The 25,159-nt window shown below is 44.1% G+C and overlaps 1 protein-coding gene across 1 annotated transcript in view; it reads right to left on the bottom strand.

The window, feature by feature from the left end:
- LOC137332064 (uncharacterized) overlaps positions 1-25,159 on the bottom strand; it is a 46,534-nt gene that overhangs the window by 4,011 nt on the left and 17,364 nt on the right. Inside the window, exons 3-7 of the mRNA XM_067995788.1 lie at positions 21,250-21,591; positions 19,400-19,669; positions 15,586-15,939; positions 15,241-15,510; positions 5,257-5,357 (exon numbers count right to left, since the gene is read on the bottom strand). Coding sequence (XP_067851889.1) covers positions 5,257-5,357; positions 15,241-15,510; positions 15,586-15,939; positions 19,400-19,669; positions 21,250-21,591 — 1,337 coding nt within the window. The remainder of the gene's footprint in view (positions 1-5,256; positions 5,358-15,240; positions 15,511-15,585; positions 15,940-19,399; positions 19,670-21,249; positions 21,592-25,159) is intronic.

Here is a 25,159-nt window from a genome sequence, read left to right as displayed (position 1 = left end):
TGGTGCCACACTCGGTCAAATGCTGCCTTGATGTCAAGGGCAGTCACTCTCACCTCACCTCTGGAATTCAGCTCTTTTGTCCATGTTTGGACCAAGGCTGTATTGAGGTCTGGAGCCGAGTGGTCCTGGCGGAACCCAAACTGAGCATCGGTGAGCAGGTTATTGGTGAGTAAGTGCCGCTTGATAGCACTGTCGACGACACCTTCCATCACTTTGCTGATTATTGAGAGTCGACTGATGGGATGGTAATTGGCCGGATTGGATTTGTCCTGCTTTTTGTGGACAGGACATACCTGGGCAATTTTCCACATTGTCGGGTAGATGCCAGTGTTATAGCTGTACTGGAACAGCTTGGCTAGAGACGTGGCTAGTTATGGAGCACAAGTCTTCAGCACTACAGCCGGGATGTTGTCGGGGCCCATAGCCTTTGGTGTATCCAGTGCACTCAGCCGTTTCTTGATATCACATGGAGTGAATCGAATTGGCCGAAGACTGGCTTCTGTGATGGTGGGGATATCGGGAGGAGCCCAAGATGGATCATCCACTCGGCACTTCTGGCTGAAGATGGTTGCAAATACTTCAGCCTTGTCTTTTGCACTCACGTGCTGGACTCCGCCATCATTGAGGATGGGGATGTTTGCAGAGCATCCTCCTCCCGTTAGTTGTTTAATTGTCCACCACCATTCATGACTGGATGTGGCAGGACTGCAGAGCTTTGATCTGATCCATTGGTTGTGGAATTGCTTAGCTCTGTCTATCGCATGCTGCTTCCTCTGTTTAGCTTGCATGTAGTCCTGAACTGTAGCTTCACCAGGTTGGCACCTCATTTTTAGGCAGCTCCTGGCATGCTCCTCTACACTCCTCATTGAACCAGGGTTGATCCCCTGGCTTGTTGGTAATGGTAGAGTGAGGAATATGCCGGGCCATGAGGTTACAGATTGTGCTGGAATACAATTCTGCTACTGCTGATGGCCCACAGCACCTCCTGGATGCCCAGTTTTGAGCTGCTAGATCTGTTCTGAATCTATCCTATTTAGCACCGTGGTAGTGCCACACAACATGTTGGATGGTATCCTCAGTGCGAAGACGGGACTTCGTCTCCATGAGGACTGTGCAGTGGTCACTCTTACCAATACTGTCATGGACAGATGCATCTGCGACAGGTGGATTGGTGAGGACGAGGTCAAGTAGGTTTTTCCCTCGTGTTGGTTCGCTCACCGCCTGTCGCAGGCCCAGTCTGGCAGCTATGTCCTTCAGGACTCGGCCAGCTCGGTCAGTCGTGGTGCTACCAAGCCACTCTTGGTGATGGACATTGAAGTCCTCCACCCAAAGTACATTCTGTGCCCTTGCTACCCTCAGTGCTTCCTCCAAGTGATGTTCAACTTGGAGGAGGACTGATTCATCAGCTGAGGGTGGGCAGTAGGTGGTAATTAGCGGGAGGTTTCCTTGCCCATGTTTGACCTGATGCCATGAGATTTCTTGGGGTCCAGAGTCAATGTTAAGGACTTCCAGGGCCACTCCTTGCTGACTGTATATCACTGTACCGCCACCTCTGGTGGGTCTGTCCTGCCGGTGGGACAGGACATACCCAGGGATGGTGATGGAAGAGGCTGGGACGTTGGCTGAAAGGTATGATTTGTGAGCATGGCTATGTCAGGCTGTTCCTTGACTAGTCTGTGGGACAGCTCTCCCAATTTTGGCACAAGTCCCCAGATGTGCGTGAGGAGGACTTTGCAGGGTCGACTGGGCTTGGTTTGCCTTTGTCGTGTCCGGTGCCTAGTGGTCCGGTGCCGGGTTGGTCCGTCCGGTTTTATTCTTATTATGACTTTTTTTAGCGAGATTTTACAACTGAGTGGCTTGCTAGGCCATTTCAGAGGGCAACTAAGAATCAACCACATTGCTGTGGGTCTGGAGTCACGTATAGTCCAGACCGGGTAAGGGAATCAGGTTTCCTTCCCTGAAGTACATTTTAATGATCTCTGTACATGGATCCCTAAGTCTCTTTGGACCTCCACTGTTTCGAGCTTTTCACCATTTAGAAAGCACTCTGATCTATCCTTTTTAGGTCTAAAGTTGATGACTTCACACTTGCCTACATTGAAATCTGTTTGCCACATTTTTGCCCATTCACTTAATCTATTAAAATCGCTCTGTAATTTTATGCTTCCATCTAAACTACTTACAATGCTGCCTATCTTTATGTCATTGGCAATCTTCGATATGTGACTCTCTATCTCGTCATCTAAGTCATTAATAAATACAGTGAATAGTTGAGGCCCCAATACAGATCCCTTTGGGATGCTACTAGTCACACCCTGCCAATTTGAGTACCTGCCCATTATCTCCACTCTCTGTCTCCTGCCGCTCAGCCAATTTCCTAACTAGGTCAATAATTTGCCCTCAATTCCATGAGCGAGCTTCAACTTTAGCTAACAGTCTCTTTTGAGGGACTTTATCCAATGCCTTTTGGAAGTCCATATAAATAACTTCCATCGTCATTCCCCTGTCCACTACTTTCATCACCTCTTCAAAAATGTCAATCAGGTTCGTCAGGCATGACCTACCCTTTACAAATCCATGCTGGCTCTCTCTGATCAGCTGAAAATTTTCAAGGTGTTCAGTCACTCTACCTTTAATTATAGACTCTAGTAATTTCCTGACAACAGATGTTAGGCTAACTGGTCTATAATTCCCTGGTTTTTCTCTCTCAGCTTTCTTAAATAGCGGAGTGACATGTGCAATTTTCCAATCTAAAGGAACGGTTCCTGAATTGAGAGAACTTTGGACGATTATAGTTCGGGCTTCTGTAATGTTCTCACCAACTTCCTTTAATCCCTGGGATGGAAACTATCTGGTCCTGGAGATTTGTCACGTTTTAGTGCCATTATATTCTTCAGACTGTTAATTTGCTTACGTTAATTATGGTGAGTCCCTGTCCCTGATTCAAAATTAATTTCCTTGGAGTGTCTGACATGCTATCCTCTTCCTCTACTGTAAATACTGATGCAAAGTAATTATTTAACATGTCCGCCATTTCCTTATTTTCATTTACAATATCACCATTATCAGTTTTTAAGGGGCCCACATTGCTCTTGACAACCCTTTTTTTCCTAATATAATTGTAAAAGTTTTTTGTGTTGATTTTCATATCCCTTGCAAGTTGCTTTTCACACTCCCTTTTTGTAGCTCTTACTATCTGTTTTGTCACCCTTTGTTGTACTTTGTATCTCTCTCAGTCGTCAGGATCTGTGCTAGTTTTTGCATTTTTGTATGCTTTTTCTTTTAGTTTAATATTGTCCCTACCTTTTCGAATATCCATGGCTGCTTTTTTGGCAAGTAGAGCTTTAGCTCCTTAGGGATATAAACTGTTTCCACATATGTTAAATTCTTTTTTGAACACCTCCCACCGATCTTCTGTTGTTTTACCCATTAACAGATTTGCCCAGTTTATTGTGGACAGTCTCTGTCTTATCCCGTTGAAGTCGGCCTTACCTAAATTTAGAATCTTAGTAGCTCATACGGGTTTCTCCCTTTCAAGCACAATGTTAAACTCAATTATATTATGATCGCTAGTAGATAAATATTCACTCACCATTCGGCTGTTAACTGAATCTGGCTCATTATTCATTATTAAATTTAATATGGCCTGCCCCCTTTTGGTTCTTGGACATATTGTTGCAGAAAGCTGTCCTGAACACACTCAAGAAATTCGCTACCTTTCTGACATGAACTCGTCCGCTTACTCCAATCAATATGAAATTTAAAATCCCCCATTAAAACCACTGTATCTTTGCTACATGCTTGTTTAATCTCTGCATTTATACATTCTGCCAATTCACAGCTACTACCAGGGGGCCTAAACACAACTTCCACTACAGTCTTAAATCCTTTTCTATTTCTTATTTCTATCCAAAAAGTCTCCACTGCCTGCTTACCTCTCATTATATCCTCTCTTATCGTTGAAGTAATTTCATCCTTATCTCTAAGGTTTTCCTCCACCTCTACCAGTTTTCCTATCATTCCTGTAGACCTTATAACCTGGTATATTCAGTTCCCAGTCCTGCCCATTTTGCAGCCATTTCACAGTAAAGGCTACCATGTCATATCCTCTAAGTTGAATTTGCGCCTGCAATTCATTCAATTGGTTCCTTATACTCCATGCGTTTATATAAAGAACGTTTATTCGGGCCACAGACCTGAACCTGTCCTTCTACTCTCATGTTCTTTTTCCCACACATTTCTTATTTCTCTCTCCTAATTTAATTACTTTACATAGTTTAGTTTTCCCTTTACCTGTAGTCCGGAGAGCATAATTACCGACTATCACTCTACTCTCTTCCTTTTCGCTTGTTTTAGAATTATTATTTATACAACCTTTTCCACCTGAGCCCTCCCCCCCATTTACTAGTTTAAAGTCCTTGTGACCACCCAATTTATCCTTTCCACTCGGACCCTGGTCCCAGCCCAATTCAGGTGGAGACTGTTCTAATGGTACAGCTCCTTTCTGTCCCAGTACTGGTGCCAGTGTCCCATGAAATTGAACCCCTCCTCCTCACACCACTCCTTCATTCACGTGTTCACCTCCCTAATCTGCTTATCCCTACGTCAATTTGCACGTGGCTCGGGTAATAATCCAGGGATTATAACCAGTGAGGTCCTGATCAAGAGGATTGGATCAAAGTTAAATCGATGAGTCCGTCCCTGAGCTGTGATCTGCTGTAAAGTTTATTATGATCATTAATTTTCACTAAATACAGTCGTACTGTTCGATTCATTGTAATTTTTACTGGTCGAGCTTGTTCAAACAACTGTTCAAATATTGGTTTCTGACAACATGCCAGTTACTAATTTCCAAGATGCAAATTTGTGATAGTAAATGAATAATATTAAAACTAAAATATTGGGCTCTTGGTTTGATCAATGTCCATTCATTGATAATCAGGCAACCCCCTTCGAGATTTCCCTGATTCCTTCCTCAGAGACCGATGGAGAGTGGGAGCAGGGAAGTTATTGCCATTTGAATCAGGAAAAATAGTCAAAGCAACAAGATTTCACCGAATGTGGGATAATTTTTTTCTTTAAATGTGCTAATTTATGATTCATATAAATTCAGTGCAATGTAAAGTATTTAATTGAAATTTTAAAGAAAAGCTTGAAACCGCATAATATCTGTTCAAAGAATGTGAGTTTTCTCAGTGTCAAGTGCCAGCTCGACACGAATTACTGATTTATTGGAAAGCTTAAAGATATTCTTACTCTGTTCATCCTCTTCAAGCAGCAAATTAGTCCAATAGCAACGCCCAGTTTAACAAACAAGTATCCCGAAACTGTGATGGTCCAAATGACCGGAAGTCTCACTGTGAAGGACAAAGTTGATATTTTCAGTTTCACTCTCCATCTTGTTTAATATTAAAACACTCCTGCCAGTCAATCTATAAAAGATGTGGAAAGTGAAAACATTCTTGTTTAAACACTGGGAGCCAGAGTGCCAAATATTTGTCAAGACCAAGTCCACATTGTTATTTTTTGTCACATTTTGTGTGTTTAGATTTGTTTATTTTCATCAGACTCTTGTTGGTGCAATGGTTTTGAATTAATGTGAGCAGATCTGAGTGAATGAAAAGGGAGTGAATAAACACAATAGTGGGTCATTGATTCGCTAAACTGACACAAACTGGAAGTAAAAATGTTGCTTTGACCAGATTGGCAGAATCCAGATTCATACCTGAGATTCCCCAGTCGGTGAGTTCCCAATCCTGGCTGTGCTGTCTGGGGAAACATTAACCGTCATGGTGTGAAACACAGATCTGTAACCGGCATTTACCAGAAAAACCCCTTTTTTGAAAAGGTGCAAATTTGATGAAACTATTAATATCTACCTGTGCTACCATGTGTTCTTGTAATGTTTATCCATGGTACATTTAATTCAATATTTTATTTCAAATTCTTAAATAAATATTATTGTAACACTAGATGAGGTAAGTACATGATGTAAATGAATGGGATGACATAAAAAAGGAAATAAGGAAAGCAAAGAGAGGGCATGAAAAAATATTAGTTAGTAAGATGAAAGAAAACCCAAAGATGTTTTATCAGTACATTAAGAACAAAAGGATAGCTAAGGAAAAGGTGGGACCTATTAGGGATGATAAGGGTAACTTGTGTGTAGAAGCAGAGGATGTGGGTATGGTTTTAAATGAATATTTTGTCTCCGTATTCACAAAGGAAAGGGATGATCCAAACATAGTAGTTAAAGAGGAGAGGCGTGAAATATTGGATAAGGTAAACATAACGAGAGAGGAAGTACTAGAGGGACTGGAATCCTTGAAAGTTGATAAGTCACCAGGGCCGGATGGATTGTTTCCTAGGCTATTGAAGGAAGCCAGGGAGGAAATAATGGATGCTCTGAGGATCATTTTCCAATCCTCACTAGATACAGGGGAGGTATCAGAGGACTGGAAGAATGCAAATCGTAGTACCATTGTTCAAAAAGGGTACGAGGGAAAGGCTGAACAATTATAGGCCGGTCAGTCTTACCTCGGTGGTGGGCAAACTATTAGAATCAATACTGAGAGATAGGATAAACTGTCACTTGGAAAGGCATGGTTTAATCAAGGATAGTCAGCAGGGATTTGTTCTGGGAAGGTCATGACTTAAAAATCTGATTGAATTCTTTGAGGAAGTGACAAGGAGGATTGATGAGGGTAGTGCAGTGGATGTGGTCGACATGGATTTTAATAAGGCATTTGACAAGGTACCACATGGCAGACTGGTCAGAAAGGTAAAAGCCCATGGTCTACAGGGAAATGTAGTGAATTGGATCCAAAATTGGCTCAGTAACAGGAAACAAAGGGTAAAAGTCAATGGATGTCTTTGCGAATGGAAACCATTTCCAGTGGTGTGCTACAGGGCTCAATGTTGAGTCCCTTGCTGTTTGTGGTATATATCAATGATTTGGAGTTGAATATAGGGGGCATGATTGGCAAATTTGCAGACGACACAAAAATTGGCCATTTAGTTGATAGTGAAGAGAATAGCTGTAGACTCCAAGAAGATATCAATGGGTTGGTGGAGTGGGCGGAAAAGTGGCAAATGGAGTTCAACCTGAAGAAGTGTGAGGTAATGCACTTAGGGAGGGCAAACAGTAAAAGGGAATACGGGGTAAACGGAAATATATTGAGAGGGGTAGAGGAAGTGAGAGACCTTGGAGTGCATGTGCACAGGTCCCTGAAGGTGGCAGTACAGGTAGATAAGGTTGTGAAGAAGGCATACGGAATGCTCTCCGTTATTAGCCGAGGTATAGAACACAAAAGCAGGGATGTAATGAGGGAACTGTATAAAACGCTGGTTAGGCCACAGCTTTTTATTTATTCGTTCATGGGATGTGGGCATCGCTGGCGAGGCCGGCATTTATTGCCCATCCCTATTTGCCCTTGAGAAGGTGGTGGTGAGTCGCCTTCTTGAACCGCTGCAGTCCGTGTGGTGACGGTTCTCCCACAGTGCTGTTAGGAAGGGAGTTCCAGGATTTTGACCCAGCGACAATGAAGGAACGGCGATATATTTCCAAGTTGGGATGGTGTGTGACTTGGAGGGGAACATGCAGGTGGTGTTGTTCCCATGTGCCTGCTGCTCTTGCCCTTCTAGGTGGTAGAGGTCGTGGGTTTGGGCTGGAGTATTGTGCGCAGTTCTGGTCACCACTTTACAGGAAGGACGTAATTACTCTGGAGAGAGTGCAGAGAAGATTTACAAGAATGTTGCCAGGGCTTGAAAATTGCAGCTACGAGGAGAGATTGGATAGACTGGGGTTGTTTCCCTTGGAGCAAAGGAGGCTGAGGGGAGACTTGATTGAAGTGTACAAAATTATGAGAGGCCTAGATAGAGTAGACAGGAAGTACCTGTTTCCCCTCGCGGAGAGTTCAAGAACTAGAGGACATAGGTTTAAGCTGATTGGTGGAAGGATTAGAGGGGACATGAGGAAAAACTTTTTTACCCAGAGGGTGATGGGTGTATGGGATTCGCTGTCTGAATTGGTGGTAGAGGCAGGGACCCTCAACTCTTTTAAAAAGTACCTGGACCTGCACCTAAAGTGCTGTAAGCTGCAGGGCTACGGACCGGGTGCTGGAAGGTGGGATTAGAGCCGGCACGGACATGATGGGCTGAATGGCCCCCTTCTGTGCTCTGTCTTTTCTATGGTTCTATGGTTCTAACAACTTTATCAGTATTCAGACTCCCAGTGTAATTATACTCTACTGGGTGATCTCCCATGGCATTGTTCATGATCAAGATTATCAAATATAATTTTAAATTATTAAACAAAACATTGAACGTGATCAACAATGTTATCGCAAAATCATTTGTCTTTTGTTTGCTCTCTATGTCAATGTAAATTTCTTCACTAATATCTGGCTTGCAATCCTCAATTTACTATTGTATTCAATGACCCATAATCCCACTGTTCAGGGAGTGAGCGGTTGAATTTTGAGGCCTCTGGCCCGGTGGAATCAGGGTGTTAATACCCCAGAAATGGCTGGGAATGGTTTAGCTCCCCCTTCCCCCTCATTCCTGCAGTCACTGTGTCCGTGACAATCTTCGCCCGGGCCTGACGCTGGGCAGCCTGAGCGCTCCCAGCCTTTGGTCAGGCGGTAGGGGCCATTGGATTTCTGGTCACAGCCTGCCGGGGTGATGCTAATGAGGCCTGTCCATCAACATGGACCGGGCCTCCTGTCAGCACCATCGGGTGGCCATCCCATAGATCACATCTACCCCAATTTCCTCTGGGGGGGTTTCTAGTGTGGGAGCTAATGCAGGATTCACACACTGTGCTGCTAGTTGTGAAATCTTGCCTTGTAATATTGTTGAGCCCATAAATAACACAAAGTGCGTGTACAGGTGTAGTTGAGGTGGTTAATTGCTGTTTGCTGCTGATCAAAGATACTCTTTAGGAATTCCCACTGCTCAACGAATCACAAGATCTGTGTGAGAATCTGGCACAATCAGCATTGGTGATCGAGCTGCATTCACAGCCAGCTGGGTAAGTTTAACAGGCCCATAGGCTTTTGCTTTCTTCAATGCAGTGGGTTTGTTTAATCTCATACATCTGATGCTTATTTTTGTTTCTTTTCTCTCTATTCTTTATTTCAGCCATGTACCATGACTTTTTCCCCCCTTTTAATTTTGCCTGACTGATTTAAATCACCTAACACTACACTTTCGCTTTTCATTTTCTGGCAGAACCCTCATAGACTTTACCTTGTTATCATCAGGATAAATAAAGACAAGGGATGAGGGAAGATAGTCAGTCCATCCAGCTAATACTTTGATGTAATCTGACAGTCTCGGCATCACAGCACCCAACTGCCTCTTATACGACTCCAGAGTTTTTGCTCCAGACTAGAATTTTCTGTTCCATTTATTATCTTATAACGCCATTAAAAAAGCATACAGGATCCTGGGCTTTATAAATAGAGGCATTAAGTACAAAAGCAAGAAAGTTATGTTGAACATTTATAAAACACAGGTTCGGCCACAACTGGAGTATTGTGTGCAATTCTGGGCACTGCACTTTAGGAAAGATGTGAAGGCCTTAGAAATGGTGCAGAAAAGATTTACTGGAATGGTTCCAGGGATGAGTTACATGGATAGATGGAGAAGCAGGGGTTGTTCTCCTTAGAGCAGAGAAGGTTGAGAGGAGATTTGATAGAAGTGTTCAAAATCAAGAAGGGTTTAGATAAAGTAAGTAAAGAGAAATTGTTCCCATTGGTGAAAGGGTCGAGAACCAGAGGACACAGATTTAAGGTGATTGGCAAAAGAACCAAATGCGACATGAGGAAAAACTTTTTTACGCAGCGAGTAGCTATGATCTGGAATGTGCTGACGGAAAGGATGGTGGAAGCAGATTCAATCATGGTTGATTGGAGCGAAAAATTGGTAGGCAAATCAGTAATTGAACAATGGGAGGCCTTCAAGCAGGAGATGGTTCGGGTACAGAGTAGGCATATTCCCACAAAGAGGAAAGGAAGGGAATCCAAAGCTAGAGCTCTCTAAATGACTAAAGATAAGGGGAGCTAAATTGGGCCTCGTAGCGCCCGTTATTTCGGTGCTACACGGCCTCTCCGACATCCAAGATGGCGCCTTGGATGCACGTTTCCGGCGTGACGTGCGCCAGACGCCATCTTGGTATAGGAGTTAGCGCAGGCGCAGATAACGAACGCTGGAATCATGTAAAGTAGGGAGAAAATGGCTTCAATCAGTGAGCAACGCTGATTTAAAGTGACAGACACCATTTTGGGACTTTATGCTCAACTCAACACACAGACTTAACCCCGACCATCTGAACGTGTCTTCGAGTGCCTGGACGATCCCCCCACCAGCGCTATTTAAAAGGACCATGCAGGATTTACAGGTTAGTGGCTGGATTATTGCTTCTGGCTGCTGAGACATTTGTAACTGTTATGGGAGTTCTACTAGACTTCAATATTAGGATGCGGGGACATTGCCAACAGTTAGAGCTAGGACATGCAGGAGTGAAGTTAGGAAATGCTTCTACACACAAAGGGTGGGAGACGTTTGGAACACTCTTCTGCAGATGGAAGTTCATGCTAGCTCACTTGCAAATGTTAAATCTGAGATTGATAGATTTCTGTGAACCAAGGGTATTAAGGGAAATGGGGCTAAGACAGGTATATGGAGTTAGGTCACAGGTCCACCACGATCTCATTGAATGGTGGAACAGGCTCGAGGGGCTAAATGCCACAGCCACTTACTGCCTCTTGATATGTGCCACCTTCTCCTGCAAGAAAGCGAGACGTGTGTCTGGGTGATGTGCCTGTCATGGTTGCATAGCTGCCAGTGTGTGTGGCCTGTGAGTTGTAGGTGGGCGGCTTGAAACAGTGGTACTGTGTAAGGGTGAGAGGAAGCAACTGATTGGAAGAGTTGAGTGCTGATGGAAAGAGTTTATTGGTATGTGGGGGATGGAGGGTATCATGCGTGGTGCAATTGGTAGGAGATGCCATTTGACAGTTGACCTCACTCACCTTGACCAATCATGTCAAAGCATTGAACTTCTTCGGACACTGCATCCATGTTCATGATGCTGTGTGCCTGGCATTGACTTCGTCCCCCGCTGCCTCCCACTGCCTTTTGAGTATATGTCTGGAGGGCCTTTTGCACCCCCCACCCCGCCCTTTGGATATAGGATGTCCTTCCTTCTGTCCACCTCTTGCACCCAAGGTCTCTAGTGCATCAGCAGAGAACCTTGATGCATGCACTTTCGCAGGCCTGGTACCAACTCAGATCGGCAGATTGGTGAGGTCTGGCGTGCAGATTGGAGGATGTGGGATTGAGGAGTGTGCAACCTTTATTCAATGTTTTTAAATAACACATCAGCGTGTACTGGGATCTGCATCTGTGTTTTACGTGTGCGATGGCTGATCTCTGTTCAGACTCCATGCAGACAGTAGACCGTTATTTTCAGCAAATAACAGGTACCAGCTACCTTCATGAGATTTCGAAGAAACATCCTCCCTTTAAGAGATTGCTCTCCCTCTGGTGGTGGAAAGTGCAAATTGCATTGATTCCACATGCAAGGCCCGGAAAGGAACACTGATTGCAGGTCAGTGGTCCCTTGGGTCCAAACTTGCGTCTTGCCTGCTCAGGGTCCGTCGGGCGCGGGGTGTTAGCGCATCGCGATCCCATTCACCCAGAATGGACCCTTATCCAATAATACCCTTATAGAAATTAAAATGAAACAGAAAAAGGAGGCTTATGATGACTGTGAGGTTCAGAATACAGTAAAGAACCAATCTGAATACTACAGAGGAGATTTAAAAAAGGGAATTAAAGGGGCAAAGAGAGAATCTGAGAATAGATTAGCGGCTAACATAAAAGGGAACCCAAAGGTCATTTATAAACATAAAAATAACAAAAGGTTAGTCAAAGGAAGGGAGGGGCCGATTCAGGACAAAAAAGAGGTCTCCTTGTGGACGGAGAGGGTATGACTGAGGTACTAAATGAATACTTTGCATCGGTCTTCGCGAGAGAAGAGGATGCTGTCAAGGTAGCAGTAAAGGAGGAGGTAGTAGTGATATTGGATAGGATAAAAATAGATAATGAGGAGGTACACAAAATGTTGGCCCTACTCAAAGTAGAAATTCACCCAGTGTGGATGGAATGCATCCTAGGTTACTGAGGGGAGTAAGGGTAGAAATTGCAGAGACTCAGGCCACAATCTTCCAATCCTCCTTAGATATTGGGGCATTGCCAGAGGACAGCAAATATTACACCCCTTTCAAAAAAGGGGAGAGGGATAAACCCAGCAATTACAGGCCAGTCAGCCTAACGTTGGTGGTGAGGAAATTTTTAGAGTCCATAATCTGGGACAAAATTAATTGGCACACGGATTAATGAACGAAAAGTATGGACTAATAAACGAAAGTCACCACGAATTTGTTAAAGGAAAATTATGTTTGACTAACTTGATTGAGCTCTCTGATGAAAGAGAGGGTTGATGAGGGTACTGCGGTTGATGTATGTACGGACTTTCAAAAGACATTTGCTAAAGTACCACATATTAGACTTGTTAGCAAAAGTAAAGCCCATGGGATTAAAGGGACAATGGCAGCGTGGAGACTAATGACCTGGACTTGGGTATACAGGGGATAATTTCAAAGTTTGCAGATGACACGAATCTCGTAAAGGTGATTGGCAAAAGAATGAGAGGTGACATGAGGAAACACTTTTTACGCAGCTAGTTGTTAAGATCTGGAATGCACTGCCTGAAAGGGTGGTGGAAGCAGATTCAATAGTAACTTTCAAAAGGGAATTGGATAAATAGTTGAAGTGAAAATATTTACAGGGCTATGGGGAAAGAGCAGGGGAGTGAGACTAATTGGTTAGCTCTGCCAAAGTGCCAACTCAGGCACAATGGGCCAAATGGCCTCCTTCTGTGCAGTATCATACTATGATTTCAGAAGTGACACAGCACATACACACCCCAGTAATAAACTGTATAGAAAATATTCACTTTCCTATATAGTTATTATAATGAATTATTGTTTTTCTGACATTCCCTCAGCTCTCAGAGCTTTAACAAAACAAAACCTTACATTTATTTGGCACTTTTAATGAAGAAAATGTTCCAAGGTACTTTACAAAGAGTGGGAAAATAGATGAAAGCATTAAAATAGAACAACATCAACAACAACAACTTGAATATATAGCGCATTTAACGAAGTAAAACGTCCCAAGGCACTTCACAGGAGTGTATTCAAAAAGAATGTTAAACCAAACCACATAAGGAGATATTAGGAAAGATGACCAAAAGCTTGGTCAAAAAGGCAGGTTTTAAGGAGTGTCTTAAAGGAGCAAAGCGAGGTAGAGACACGGATAGGTTTAGGGAGGGAATTCCACAGCTTAGGTCTGCGCAGCTGAAGGCAAGGCCGTCAATGGTGGAGCGATGAAAATCGGGAATGTGCAAGAGGCCAGAATTGGAGGAGCGCAGAGATCTCAGAGGGTGAAAATGAGGAGATGCGACTGAACATTCAAAAAAATTGGCTTAGAGAATATATTTAAACGAGCACAGAGAAATGAAGAGGTGGAGAGATTTTGTGGTAATTCCAGACAGTGGCTGAAGGCTGTTGCATCAATGTTAGTCTTGGGTTCAAGGGAAAAAGTGGAGAGGGAGAGCTGGGTGTCCTCAACATACATATGGAAGTTGATCCTGTGCATGATGTCACCGAGGAGCAGTGTGTGGATAAGGAAAAGGAGGGAAATATATACTTGGAAATAGCCAGCTGCATTTTTCAAACTCATCTATTTTCTGGTTTTCCACAGATAACTAGTGTGATACAGGTGACAAACGAAAAAAGGTCCAGAACTTTAGGTGAACTTTCTCACCCTCCATATGGTGGGGAGCATATTCTGGACCATTTCATAATATCGCCCTGTGAGCAAATATCCCTAACACTCCAGGGTCATCCTGCACCACTTCAATCTCTCCTCATCCACAATATACCACCTCTTCAGACCTCTCTTTCCCACAGCCTCCATTGTGATCCTCGATAACAAAAGCAAAGTGTCCATGGAATGTTTTGACCAAAAAATCAAGACAGCCTCTGCCTCCTCTGCTTCCTCCTCATCCCCATCTTAGACATTGCTTAGTGATCCTAGGAGTAGATGAGGAAGACATTTGCTGATCTCCCAAGGGTTGCTAAGGTAAACGTGCTCACACTTTGCCTTCTTTTATAATCTTACCTTCCAATTCATGCTATCAGCACTTCACTGCAAGTTTGATGGAGCATCAAAGTGCGAAAATGCCCAGCTCTCTAACAACTGTTCACCCACTTTTCAAATGTACAGAAACATTGTAAAAATTAGCACACTGTCAACACAAGATATCTGCATAATGCGTGTTCACACACTCACATAAGGTGGGTGCTAGGCTTGGCAATAGGGTGGCATTGTCTCTGCTTTTCCCAATTCCAGCATATGTCTCTTTTGTATAATCTTATAAAAGGCTGGACGTATGAACAGGTTTGTACCTAAAATGGAACTCCCAAACAGTACTCACTGACTCTGCGAGCGAAATGGGGAAGAAGCTGTTTCCTTTGGTTTTCCACCCCAAAATCAATCCGCCCGATTCCCCTTGAACATTTTTACCTTTCCCACGATCTGCCTGTGTAGATCCCAAATGAGCTCATTTATACATATTATAATGAGGACCAGTGACACTGCAGCCTCGAGTTTCCTGCTTTTACACTCACAATGCACTGGCCCTAAGTTAGAATGAGAGTGATGAGACACAGATGTTTCCAGGATCAGCTGAGAGAGGCAGAAAAGAAGAGTTTCTCTGAGCCTGAAGAGTGGAGAGTTTCAATTGCAATGTTTGCAGCTGGGAATTACATTTTGCTGTGATTTATTTGGACATTCTGCCTCGGCATTCTGATTGATTTTGTTCAGGAAACGAATGGCAACAGCTTCATTTTGCTGTCAAAAAATAAATGCCTGCCCTGGCTCAGTGTGTTTACCAAGAACGTAGCTGAGACATACAGACCAGGAAGTTTCCAGACTCGATCCCAGGCTGTGCTGAGTTATCTCAAGGTAAATTTTCTGAGGCTCTGCACCACTGGTAGAGCCTCACACACAGGATTTAAAGGATGGGTTACTTCTGGAAAAAAGACCAATAAGTGACAAGAATATTCTATCGAGAATATAAGTATAAAGAGCAAAACATGAGCCACTTACCACTGGGCTCCAGATAGTACGGGACTAAAACCAGGGGCCTGTTTTGATAAAACAAAGCACATATCCAGTTCCCTCTGCCTCTGTCAGCTTTCTGAATATTGAGTCTCAATGATTTCTCTTCCCCATTCCATCCATTCAATGTTTTTTCTCCAACAGTTTTGCCATCACTATTGATCCAAACAAGTCTGATTGATTCAGTGACATCAGAGACAGAGCAGGTCAGGGTAACGGTGTCTCCCTCAGTCAATCCATCAGATGGTTCAGCTGTGACTGTGTAAACAAGAAAATCATTTAGATTTTAAACAATGACTTTATCATTCAAAACAACAAAATTCTGCCTCCTACCTTTAACTGTGATTAGTTTAATGATCACATATTTAGTTGATCCCAGAGAACATGTGTAAACTCCGGCATCTTCAAACAGTACAGGGACAATCCTGAGACTGAAGTTCTTGCCATTAAAATTTGCCATTGTGGGAACCAGTCGATTCCCAAAGTAGGTCCTGTTTACATTGATGAGCTCAGATTTCGAAGCAGATGCTATTTTTTTCTCCTGATTCTGAAGATGAAGTGTCCTCCAGGTCCATTCAGCAGTATCGTAAGAATGATCATAATTATTATAATAATCATAGCAAATCAGGCGGAGTTCACTGTGACCTGTGCCTGATCGATAAAGTGTGTAATTCTCACCATCTAAATCTGCAATAGAAAGACAGAGAACAAAGTGTGAGAATTTTACAGTTACTGAGAGACAGAGAAAAGCCAGAATAATTACCGCCCACAATTATATAAAACTAATTGGGTTTTGATCATCATAACTGCATTTGATAACATTTTTTCAAAGCTATGAACTGTTTAAGAATGGTAAAGCTTGGATGAATTCAATTCACAAAAGGCAGTGGAAATTTATAAAAATGAAACTTTTTTGATTTTTAATATGATGAGATTTTTGTGCCGTGGATGAGACCATGACATCACAGGCCCAGTGTTCAGAGGTTCGGTCAGTAACATGGAGTCCTGCAGGTGGCGGCTGCAGGTTGTGTCGAATTTTGCGATGGCCCAAATATGGCTTCCAACAACAACAACAACAACAACTTTTATTTATATAGCGCCTTTAACGTAATAAAACGTCCCAATGCGCTCCACAGGACCATTATCAAACAAAATTTGACTCTGAGCCATATAAGGAGATATTAGGACATGTGACCAAAAGCTTGGTCAAAGAGGTAGTTTTTAAGGAGCATCTCAATGGAGGAGAGTGAGGTAGAGAAGCGGAGAGGTTTAGGGAGGGAATTCCAGAGCTTAGGGCCTAGGTAGCTGAAGGCACGGCCGCCAATGGTGGAGCATTAAAATTGGGGATGAGTAAGAGGCAAGAATTGGAGGAGATCAGAGATCTTGGAGAGTTGTAGGGCTGAAGGAGGTTACAGACATGGGAAGGGGCATGGCCGTGGACGGATTTGAAAAGAAGGATGAGAATTTTAAAATTGAGGCGTTCCCGGATCAGGAGCCAATTTAGGTCAGCGGGCACAGGGTGATGGGTGAACGGGACCTGGTGCGAGTTAGGATATGGGCCACAGAGTTTTGAATAAGCTCAAGTTTATGGAGGGTGGACGTTGGGAGAGCGGCCAGGAGAGCATTGGAATAGACGATTCTAGAGGTAACAAAGGCATGTATGAGAGCATCAGCAGCAGATGAGCTGAGACGGGATGGAGATGGGCGATGTTACGGAGATGGAAGTAGGCGGTCTTTATGATGGAGTGGATAGGTGATCGGAAGCTCATCTCAGGGTCAAATAGGACACCAAGGTTGTGAACGGTGTGGTTCAGCCTCAGACAATAGCCCGGGAGAGGAATGGAATCAGTGGCTAGGGAGCAGAGTTTGTGGCTGGGAGTAAAGATAATGGCTTCGTTCTTCCCAATATTTAGTTGTATGAAATTTTTGCTCATCCATTTATGGATGTCGGACAAGCAGTGTGGCAAATGAGAGGCATTGGAGGGGTTGAGAGAGGCGGTGGTGAGGTAGAACTTGGTGTCGTCAGCGTACATGTGGAACCTAACATTGTGTTTTCGAATGATGTCGCTGTGGGGCAGCATGTAGATGAGAAATACAAGGGGTCCAAGGACAGATCCTTGGGGACTCCAGAGGTAATGGTGCAGGTGAGGGAAGGGAAGCCATTGCAGGTGATTCTCTGGTTATGACTGGAGGAGGCTCATCCTCAATGATGGCAGAGCCCAGCACATGAGTGCAAAAGACAAGGCTGCAGGATTGCAAACATCTTCAGCCAGAAGTGCCAAGTGGATGGTTCATCTCGGCCTCCTCTGGAGATCCCCACCATTACAGAAGCCAGTCTTCGGCCAATTCTATTTACTCCACATGATATCAAGAAACGGCAGGGTGCACTGGATACAGCAAAGGATATGGGCCCCGAGAACATCCCGGCTGTAGTGCTGAAAACTTGTGCTCCAGAACTAACCCCGCCTCCAGCCAAGCTGTTCCAGTACAACTACAACACTGGCATCTACCCAACAATGTGAAAAATTGCCCAGTTATGTCCTGTCCACAAAAAGCAGGACAAATCCAAACCGGCCAATTACCGTCCCATCAGTCTACTCTCAATTATCAACAAAGTGATGGAAGGTAGCATTGACAATGGTTCAAGTGGCACTTACTCACCAATAACCTGCTCACCGATGCTCAGTTTGGGATCCGCCAGGACCACTCGGCTTCAGAATTTGAACAATGTCAAAATTACCCCCATGGAATTTTACAGCACGAAGGAGATCATTCAGCCCACTGTGACCCTTGACAACAGAAATTCAAACTAACTCCACTATCCTGCTCTCTCCTCATAGCTCTGCACCTTCCTCTGATTTACATATTCAGCTACTTTTCCTTTCAAAGCTGCAATTGTCCATGCCTCAACTATTCCCTGTAACAAAGCATTCCATGCTCCAACAAACCTCTGCAAAATTAAATTTCTTCTAATCTTTCCGTTCATTCTCTTACTACAGTTTGAAATTGATGTTCTCTTGGCACTGAGTCCCCAACCAGAGGAAATAATCTTTCCCTATTTTTCCAATCAAATAAATCTCTTTTAAATCTCCTCTTGACTTTTTCTGCTCCAGTAGAAATTGTCCTAGTATCTCAATTCTCTTCTCAGAACTATAGCTTCCATCTCTGGTGTCACCCTGGAGAATCTACACTGTCCACTCTCTATGGCTTCAATGTGCTTTCTATAATGGTGGACCCAAAACTGCACTCTTACTGCAGCCTAAAAATTGCTGTGCACAAGTTTATTATTATTCCTTTACTGTTGTACTTTATGCCCATAATTAGAAAACACAAAATAATATTGGCCTTTTTATGGCTTTATCTACCTGCATTGACACTATCAGGGAATTATATATTTAAATCCTTTGGTCTCTTTGTTCCTCCACCCACTTCAACATTTTTTCATTAAATATAAACTCTCATTCCTTGATTTTTTTCCAAAATGCATGACCACACACTTCTCCATATTAACCGGCATCTGTCACCTGTCTGCCCATTCTACTAACCTGTCTATATTATCCTCTCTTTCTCAATCCTTCTTGCTGTTTGCCGAATTCTGTGATTTTGCATCCTTTTTGATATTGTGCTCCCTACTTCCAGCACAAAACATCCATATACAGAGAACAAAAGTGAGACTAGGACTGACTTCTGTGGCACAAGATTTCAAGCCCTTCTCTAATCTGAGCAAGGTTCATTGAACACCAGCCTTTTACTTCTTGCCCTTGAACCACCTTTCTATCTGAAAGAGGTCCCTTTCCTCAAAACATAAACCTGAATGTTTGTAACAAACACCTTGTGAAATACCTTATTGAATGCCTCATGAAAATCCATACACACTAAATCATACTTTTGAACACCTCGATTAAATCTATTTGAAGTCTAGTGTATGCAGCAGCTAGAATCACTTCAAATAGCAGCAGAACTCAGTTAGGGGTGGCATTGAGGGGAGAGAGGCCAGTATTTTGTTCAATACTGATATGTGCACCAGGAACCCACATGCTGACTGTCAGCATGAAGTGTTGATGTTTGACATGTATGACTCCACTTTGTATGTAACAGTTTTATATTAGTAAAAGTTCAAGATCGACTGTAAGATAACTGTACTTACATTGGGTCATGGAAAAATCAGCTTTTCCTTTGATAAGGATGGATCCATTTGTCTGCACTTCACACACGTACAACTCCTTATCCTCTACTGCAACATGTCTGATGATGAAATAGACTGTGTTCTTTATTCGGATCTGATCAGTGTTCCTCCTGTTCTGCTGAGATGAGTCGCTTTGTTTCCATTGAAGACTGACTGTATCTGAGAGTTTGGAGATGGTGCAGCTGAGTATAATGTCACTGCCCACCACAGCACTCTGTGGGTTTGACTCAACTGTGAAAAACAGATAAAACAGACGTTGTACAGTTTACTGTAAGTAGTTGCATGCTGGAACAATTAAGTTCTAACTGACATTAAGATGTACCCATTATCAGCATTTGTACCTTGTTTCATTAAAGGGTCAGACCAGATTACACCCAGGTGCATCTAAGCCGTAGAATAACACAGTGGGGCCGAAGATTCTCAGTCCTGCTCCACCAGCAGAAGTGTGGCAGAGCGGGGCCGGTGACCTTTACTCCTGAGCCTGCCGGAATATCCTGGGTCAGGTCAAGGTTACACAGTTTCGATGGCATTTGTGGGATGCCCACACCACAATGGACAGGTGATGGAAACTCATCAGAGGAGGGTGTGCTGGAAATGTAGCGACCATATTATCAGACATGGAATAGGCTCAAAGCCTACTGTGTTCTCAATGTGCCGAGCACACTTCAGTAAGACCTCCCGATACATGCACTGGGAATCTATGCACAAAATCCTCATCAAAGGTCATTACAGCCCCAGAAGTGATTTAAATTATGGGGCTCCCAAAATGCATCTGGACACGGCTCCAATCATTGTGCATCGAAAATGGAACAGCACTTCAGGAGAGGCTTGTTCTAAAAATGCCCACCCTTACTTTCAGTCCCACCGACAACATGACAAGTCATAATCAAATCTTCAACAGGGACTTTTTTCCAAGTCCAGGCCAAAAAAATAATGGCATCAATTGGTTGCTGACGCCCAACACCCTAGTGCCCGACCCATGTGGCATTCCCCGTGTACCATGCACTGTTTACCATGAGCAGCACTAAAAATTGTAAATGAGTTGATTTTCTATTATGGTCAACTCATTCTGGTTCATTTGGGGTCTACACCTCAGGAGCAATGGTCCAGGGCGAGTACAGTCAGGATCATATTTTCGCCTCTGTGACACTTCATGATTGGATTATATTTTGTATCAACTTCATTTGACAGTGACCTGAGCCTCATTTAGATGTTAAACACATCAACCAACCACAATATGTCATTGTTTAGTAATATTCTTAGTTGGCAGAAGTTAATTTTTTTGATTAATTTGTACTAATGGTTTTAAATATTATTGAGTTGATACAGTTTATCTATTTTTCATTGCCATGTTTCTCCCTCATTCCCTGAAGGTGTTAACTCCTTGACAGAGTACAAGTTCCATGGACACTTGACATCCTCTGGGACCTCAACTAAGTGACACATCGAATAGCAATCAGGAGCAGTTATACTGGACAATCCTACACTTGTTCCATAATCCTGAGGCCTATTACTACAAGTGATCCATTGGTTTAGTGAAAGAATTCAGTACGTGTTAGAGAGTGCATCATTGTACAGACCATAATACTCTCTGGTGGACAGATTTCCTTGGTTTGCTATTTCTGGTGAAATTATCAAAATGTCAGGAGAAATAATGAACAAAATCTTCCCCCTGGTTGTTTTAATGAGAGATGCACTCTGCACTGGGTGATATAAATCTCACGTGATCCTGGCAATCTCTTATCTTTACAGATGAAATTATTTACAGAGAATCATATTCTTGAACCTTTTCTAGTCTTTGTCCCACTCACCTCTGACCCCAAATATTTCATACTGTTTCAGGATAATTCTCGACCATTTCTGAGTCAAGATGAACAATCCCGCAAATTCAAATCTGGAATTTCTAATTCTTAGATCAATGGTCCCAGGATCTAGCTGTATCTTCGAGTACAAGTTGCTGTTTCTAAAGTGATCGCTCCATTGTACGCTCCACCAGCCCGAAATTCTTTTGTAAAAAGTAGCCATCTCCTGGATTGGTTGCCCTGAGTGTGGTTTCCATTCCCAGACAACATGGTCATTTCCAGGATTGTCTGGTCCTTTTAATGAAACGTCATCTCTCTCATCCAAAAAATAAATATGATTTGGGTTTCCTGCTAGAAAGAATAACAATGTAAACATTTTACGATCAAATCACAACTCCTTAATCCCATGTTTGGAATTATTAATATTGGACTTTGTTTAGTTACAGTCACTTTTTTATATTCAATGGTTTCAGCAATGACACAGACACACCCCTGTGAAGAGCTGTCTGTCTGGAATAATCAGGCCTAATCCAATGATACTTTAGGACATTAGAGGGTAAATTTATGCCACTGCACTCTGACTTTGTGGGCTGGTGGTGTCCAATTTCACAATATGTATTTCCAGCATTTACCGGGAGTGCGGAAGGGGAATCGTTGCTCCCATATTGTTAAGAAATTTGGAATATCATCACAATAATCAGTATTTTCCTAAAATTGAATACGATACTGTTGCAATCATATCACTTCAGGATCAAAAATCAAGTCAGTGATCTCCAAAGGTGGTCTCCTCTCCTCTTGTGCAATGCACAGTAAGTTGTTGCTTCTCCTGGACCACCGGTGACCAGGCTACCCACAGGAGTACCTATAACAAAGGGAGGCAGGATTTCCCACGTTGCCATAATCTGGCTGTAGGTCAGCGTGACAGACTCTGTCTTCCCCTACCGCAAACACCAGGGAATTTCCTGAGGCCAGCCTAATTTCCATAATTATGGCAGCTCCCAGCAGGATTCGTGCTTTGATCCGAGGAACCCACCTGGGAGAGGGAGGAAGAAGATTGCTGCAGTTCTCGAGCACGTGCAACAGCAGATCAGGACTGGCTACCTGCGAGGCAGCTGAAGAGGAGGGGCAACTTTTGAAAAATTACAAATTTGGCCGTGTGATTGATCATCTCATGATGAATTGATTTGCTTCAGAAACATCTTTGAAACTTAAATCCCCTCCCGCACACCATGCAACGCTGGATGCCGGGAATATGCTGCTGTGCTTTGTGTTCCAGCATTGCTCTGGCGATATTTTTTAAAATTCGTCCATGGGGTGTGGGCGTCGCTGGCGAGGCTGGCATTTATTGCCCATCCCTAATTGCCATTCAGAACGTGGTGGTGAGCCGCCTTCTTGAACCACTGCGGTCTGTGTGGTGAAGGTTCTCCCACAGTGCTGTTAGGGAGGGAGTTCCAAGATTTTGACCCAGCAACGATGAAGGAACAGTGATATATTTCCAAGTTGGGATGGTGTGTGACTTGGAGGGGAATGTGCAGGTGGTGTTTTTCCCATGTGCCTGCTGCTCGTGTCCGTCTAGGTGGTAGAGGTCGCGGGTTTGGGAGGTGCTGTCGAAGGAGCACCAAAAACAAAGGGAGGCAGGATTTCCCACGTTGCCATAATCTGGCTGTAGGTCAGCGTGACAGAATGTGTCTTCCCCTACCGTGAACACCAGGGATTTGCTGCAGTGCATCCTGTGGACTGTGCACACTGCAGCCACAGAGCGCCGGTGGTGAAGGGAGTGAATGTTTAGGGTGGTGGATGGAGTGCCAATCAAGCGGGCTGCTTTGTCCTGGATGGTGTCGACCTTCTTGAGTGTTGTTGGAGCAGCACTCATCCAGGCAAGTGGAGAGTATTCCATCACACTCCTGACTTGTGCCTTGTAGATGGTGGAAAGGCTTTGGGGAGTCAGGAGGTGAGTCACTCGCCGCACAATACCCAGCCTCTGACCTGCTCTTGTAGCCACAGTATTTATATGGCTGGTCCAGTTAAGTTTCTGGTCAATGGTGACCCCCAGGATGTTGATGGTGGGGGATTCGGCGATGGTAATGCCATTGAATGTCAAGGAGAGGTGGTTAGACCCTCTCTTGTTGGAGATGGTCATTGCCTGGCACTTGTCTGGCGCGAATGTTACTTGCCATTTATGTGCACAAACCTGGATGTTGTCCAGGTCTTGCTGCATGCGGGCTCGGACTGTTTCATTATCTGAGGGGTTGTGAATGGAACTGAACACTGTGCAATCATCAGCGAACATCCCCATTTCTGACCTTATGATGGAGGGAAGGTCATTGATGAAGCAGCTGAAGATGGTTGGGCCTAGGACACTGCCCTGAGGAACTCTTGCAGCAAAGTCCTGGGGCTGAGATGATTGGCCTCCAACAACCACTACCATCTTCCTTTGTGCTAGGTATGATTCCAGCCACTGGAGAGTTTTCCCCCTGATTCCCATTGACTTCAATTTTACTAGGGCTCCTTGGTGCCACATTCGGTCAATGCTGCATTGATGTCAAGGGCAGTCACTCTCACCTCACCTCTGGAATTCAGCTCTTTGGTCCATGTTTGGACCAAGGCTGTAATGAGATCTGGTGCCGAATGGTCCTGGCGGAACCAAACTGAGCATCGGTGAGCAGGTTATTGGTGAGTAAGTGCCGCTTGATAGCACTGTCGACGACACCTTCCATCACTTTGCTGATGATTGAGAGTAGACTGATGGGGCGGTAATTGGCCGGATTGGATTTGTCCTGCTTTTTGTGGACAGGACATACCTGGGCAATTTTCCACATTGTCGGGTAGATGCCAGTGTTGTTGCTGTACTGGAACAGCTTGGCTAGAGGCGCAGCTAGTTCTGGAGCACAATCTTCAGCACTACAGCCAGGATGTTGTCGGGGCCCAGAGCCTTTGCTGTATCCAGTGCACTCAGCCGTTTCTTGATATCAAGTGGAGTGAATCGAATTGGCTGAAGATTGGCTTCTGTGATCGTGGGGATATCGGGAGGAGGCCGAGATGGATCAGCTACTTGGCACTTCTGGCTGAAGATGGTTGCAAATACTTCAGCCTTGTCTTTTGCACTCACGTGCTGGACTCCACCATCATTGAGGATGGGGATGTTTGCAGAGCCTCCTCCTCCCGTTAGTTGTTTAATTGTCCACCACCATTCACGACTGGATGTGGCAGGACTGCAGAGCTTTAATCTGATCCGTTGGCTGTGGAATCACTTAGCACTGTCTATAGCATGTTACTTCCGCTATTTAGCATGCATGTAGTCCTGAGTTGTCGCTTCAACAGGTTGGCACCTCATTTTTAGGTACACCTGGTGCTGCTCCTGGCATGCTCTTCTACACGCCTCATTGAACCAGGGCTGATCCCCGGCTTGTTGGTAATGGTTGGGTGAGGAATATGCCGGGCCATGAGGTTACAGATTGTGCTGGAATACAATTCTGTGGCTGCTGATGGCCCACAGCGCCTCATGGATGCCTAGTTTTGAGCTGCTAGATCTGTTCTGAATCTATCCCATTTAGCATGGTGGTAGTGCCACACAACACCTTGGATCGTGTCCTCAGTGCGAAGACGGGACTTCATCTCCACAAGGACTGTGCGGTGGTCACTCCTACCAATACTGTCATGGACAGATGCATTTGCGACAAGTAGATTGGTGAGGACGAGGTCAAGTATGTTTTTCCCTCGTGTTGGTTCGCTCACCACCTGTCGCAGGCCCAGTCTGGCAGCTATGTCCTTCAGGACTCGGCCAGCTCAGTCAGTAGTGGTGCTACCGAGCCACTCTTGGTGATGGACATTGAAGTCCCCCACCCAGAGTACATTCTGTGCCCTTGCTACCCTCAGTGCTTCCTCCAAGTGGTGTTCAACATGGAGGAGGACTGATTCA

This window comes from Heptranchias perlo, chromosome 14 (genome assembly GCF_035084215.1).
Source record: "Heptranchias perlo isolate sHepPer1 chromosome 14, sHepPer1.hap1, whole genome shotgun sequence".
In the NCBI taxonomy this organism is placed as follows: domain Eukaryota; kingdom Metazoa; phylum Chordata; class Chondrichthyes; order Hexanchiformes; family Hexanchidae; genus Heptranchias; species Heptranchias perlo.
Note: the sequence above shows the minus strand (reverse complement) of the source record. Positions and strands in the feature narration are given on the sequence as shown.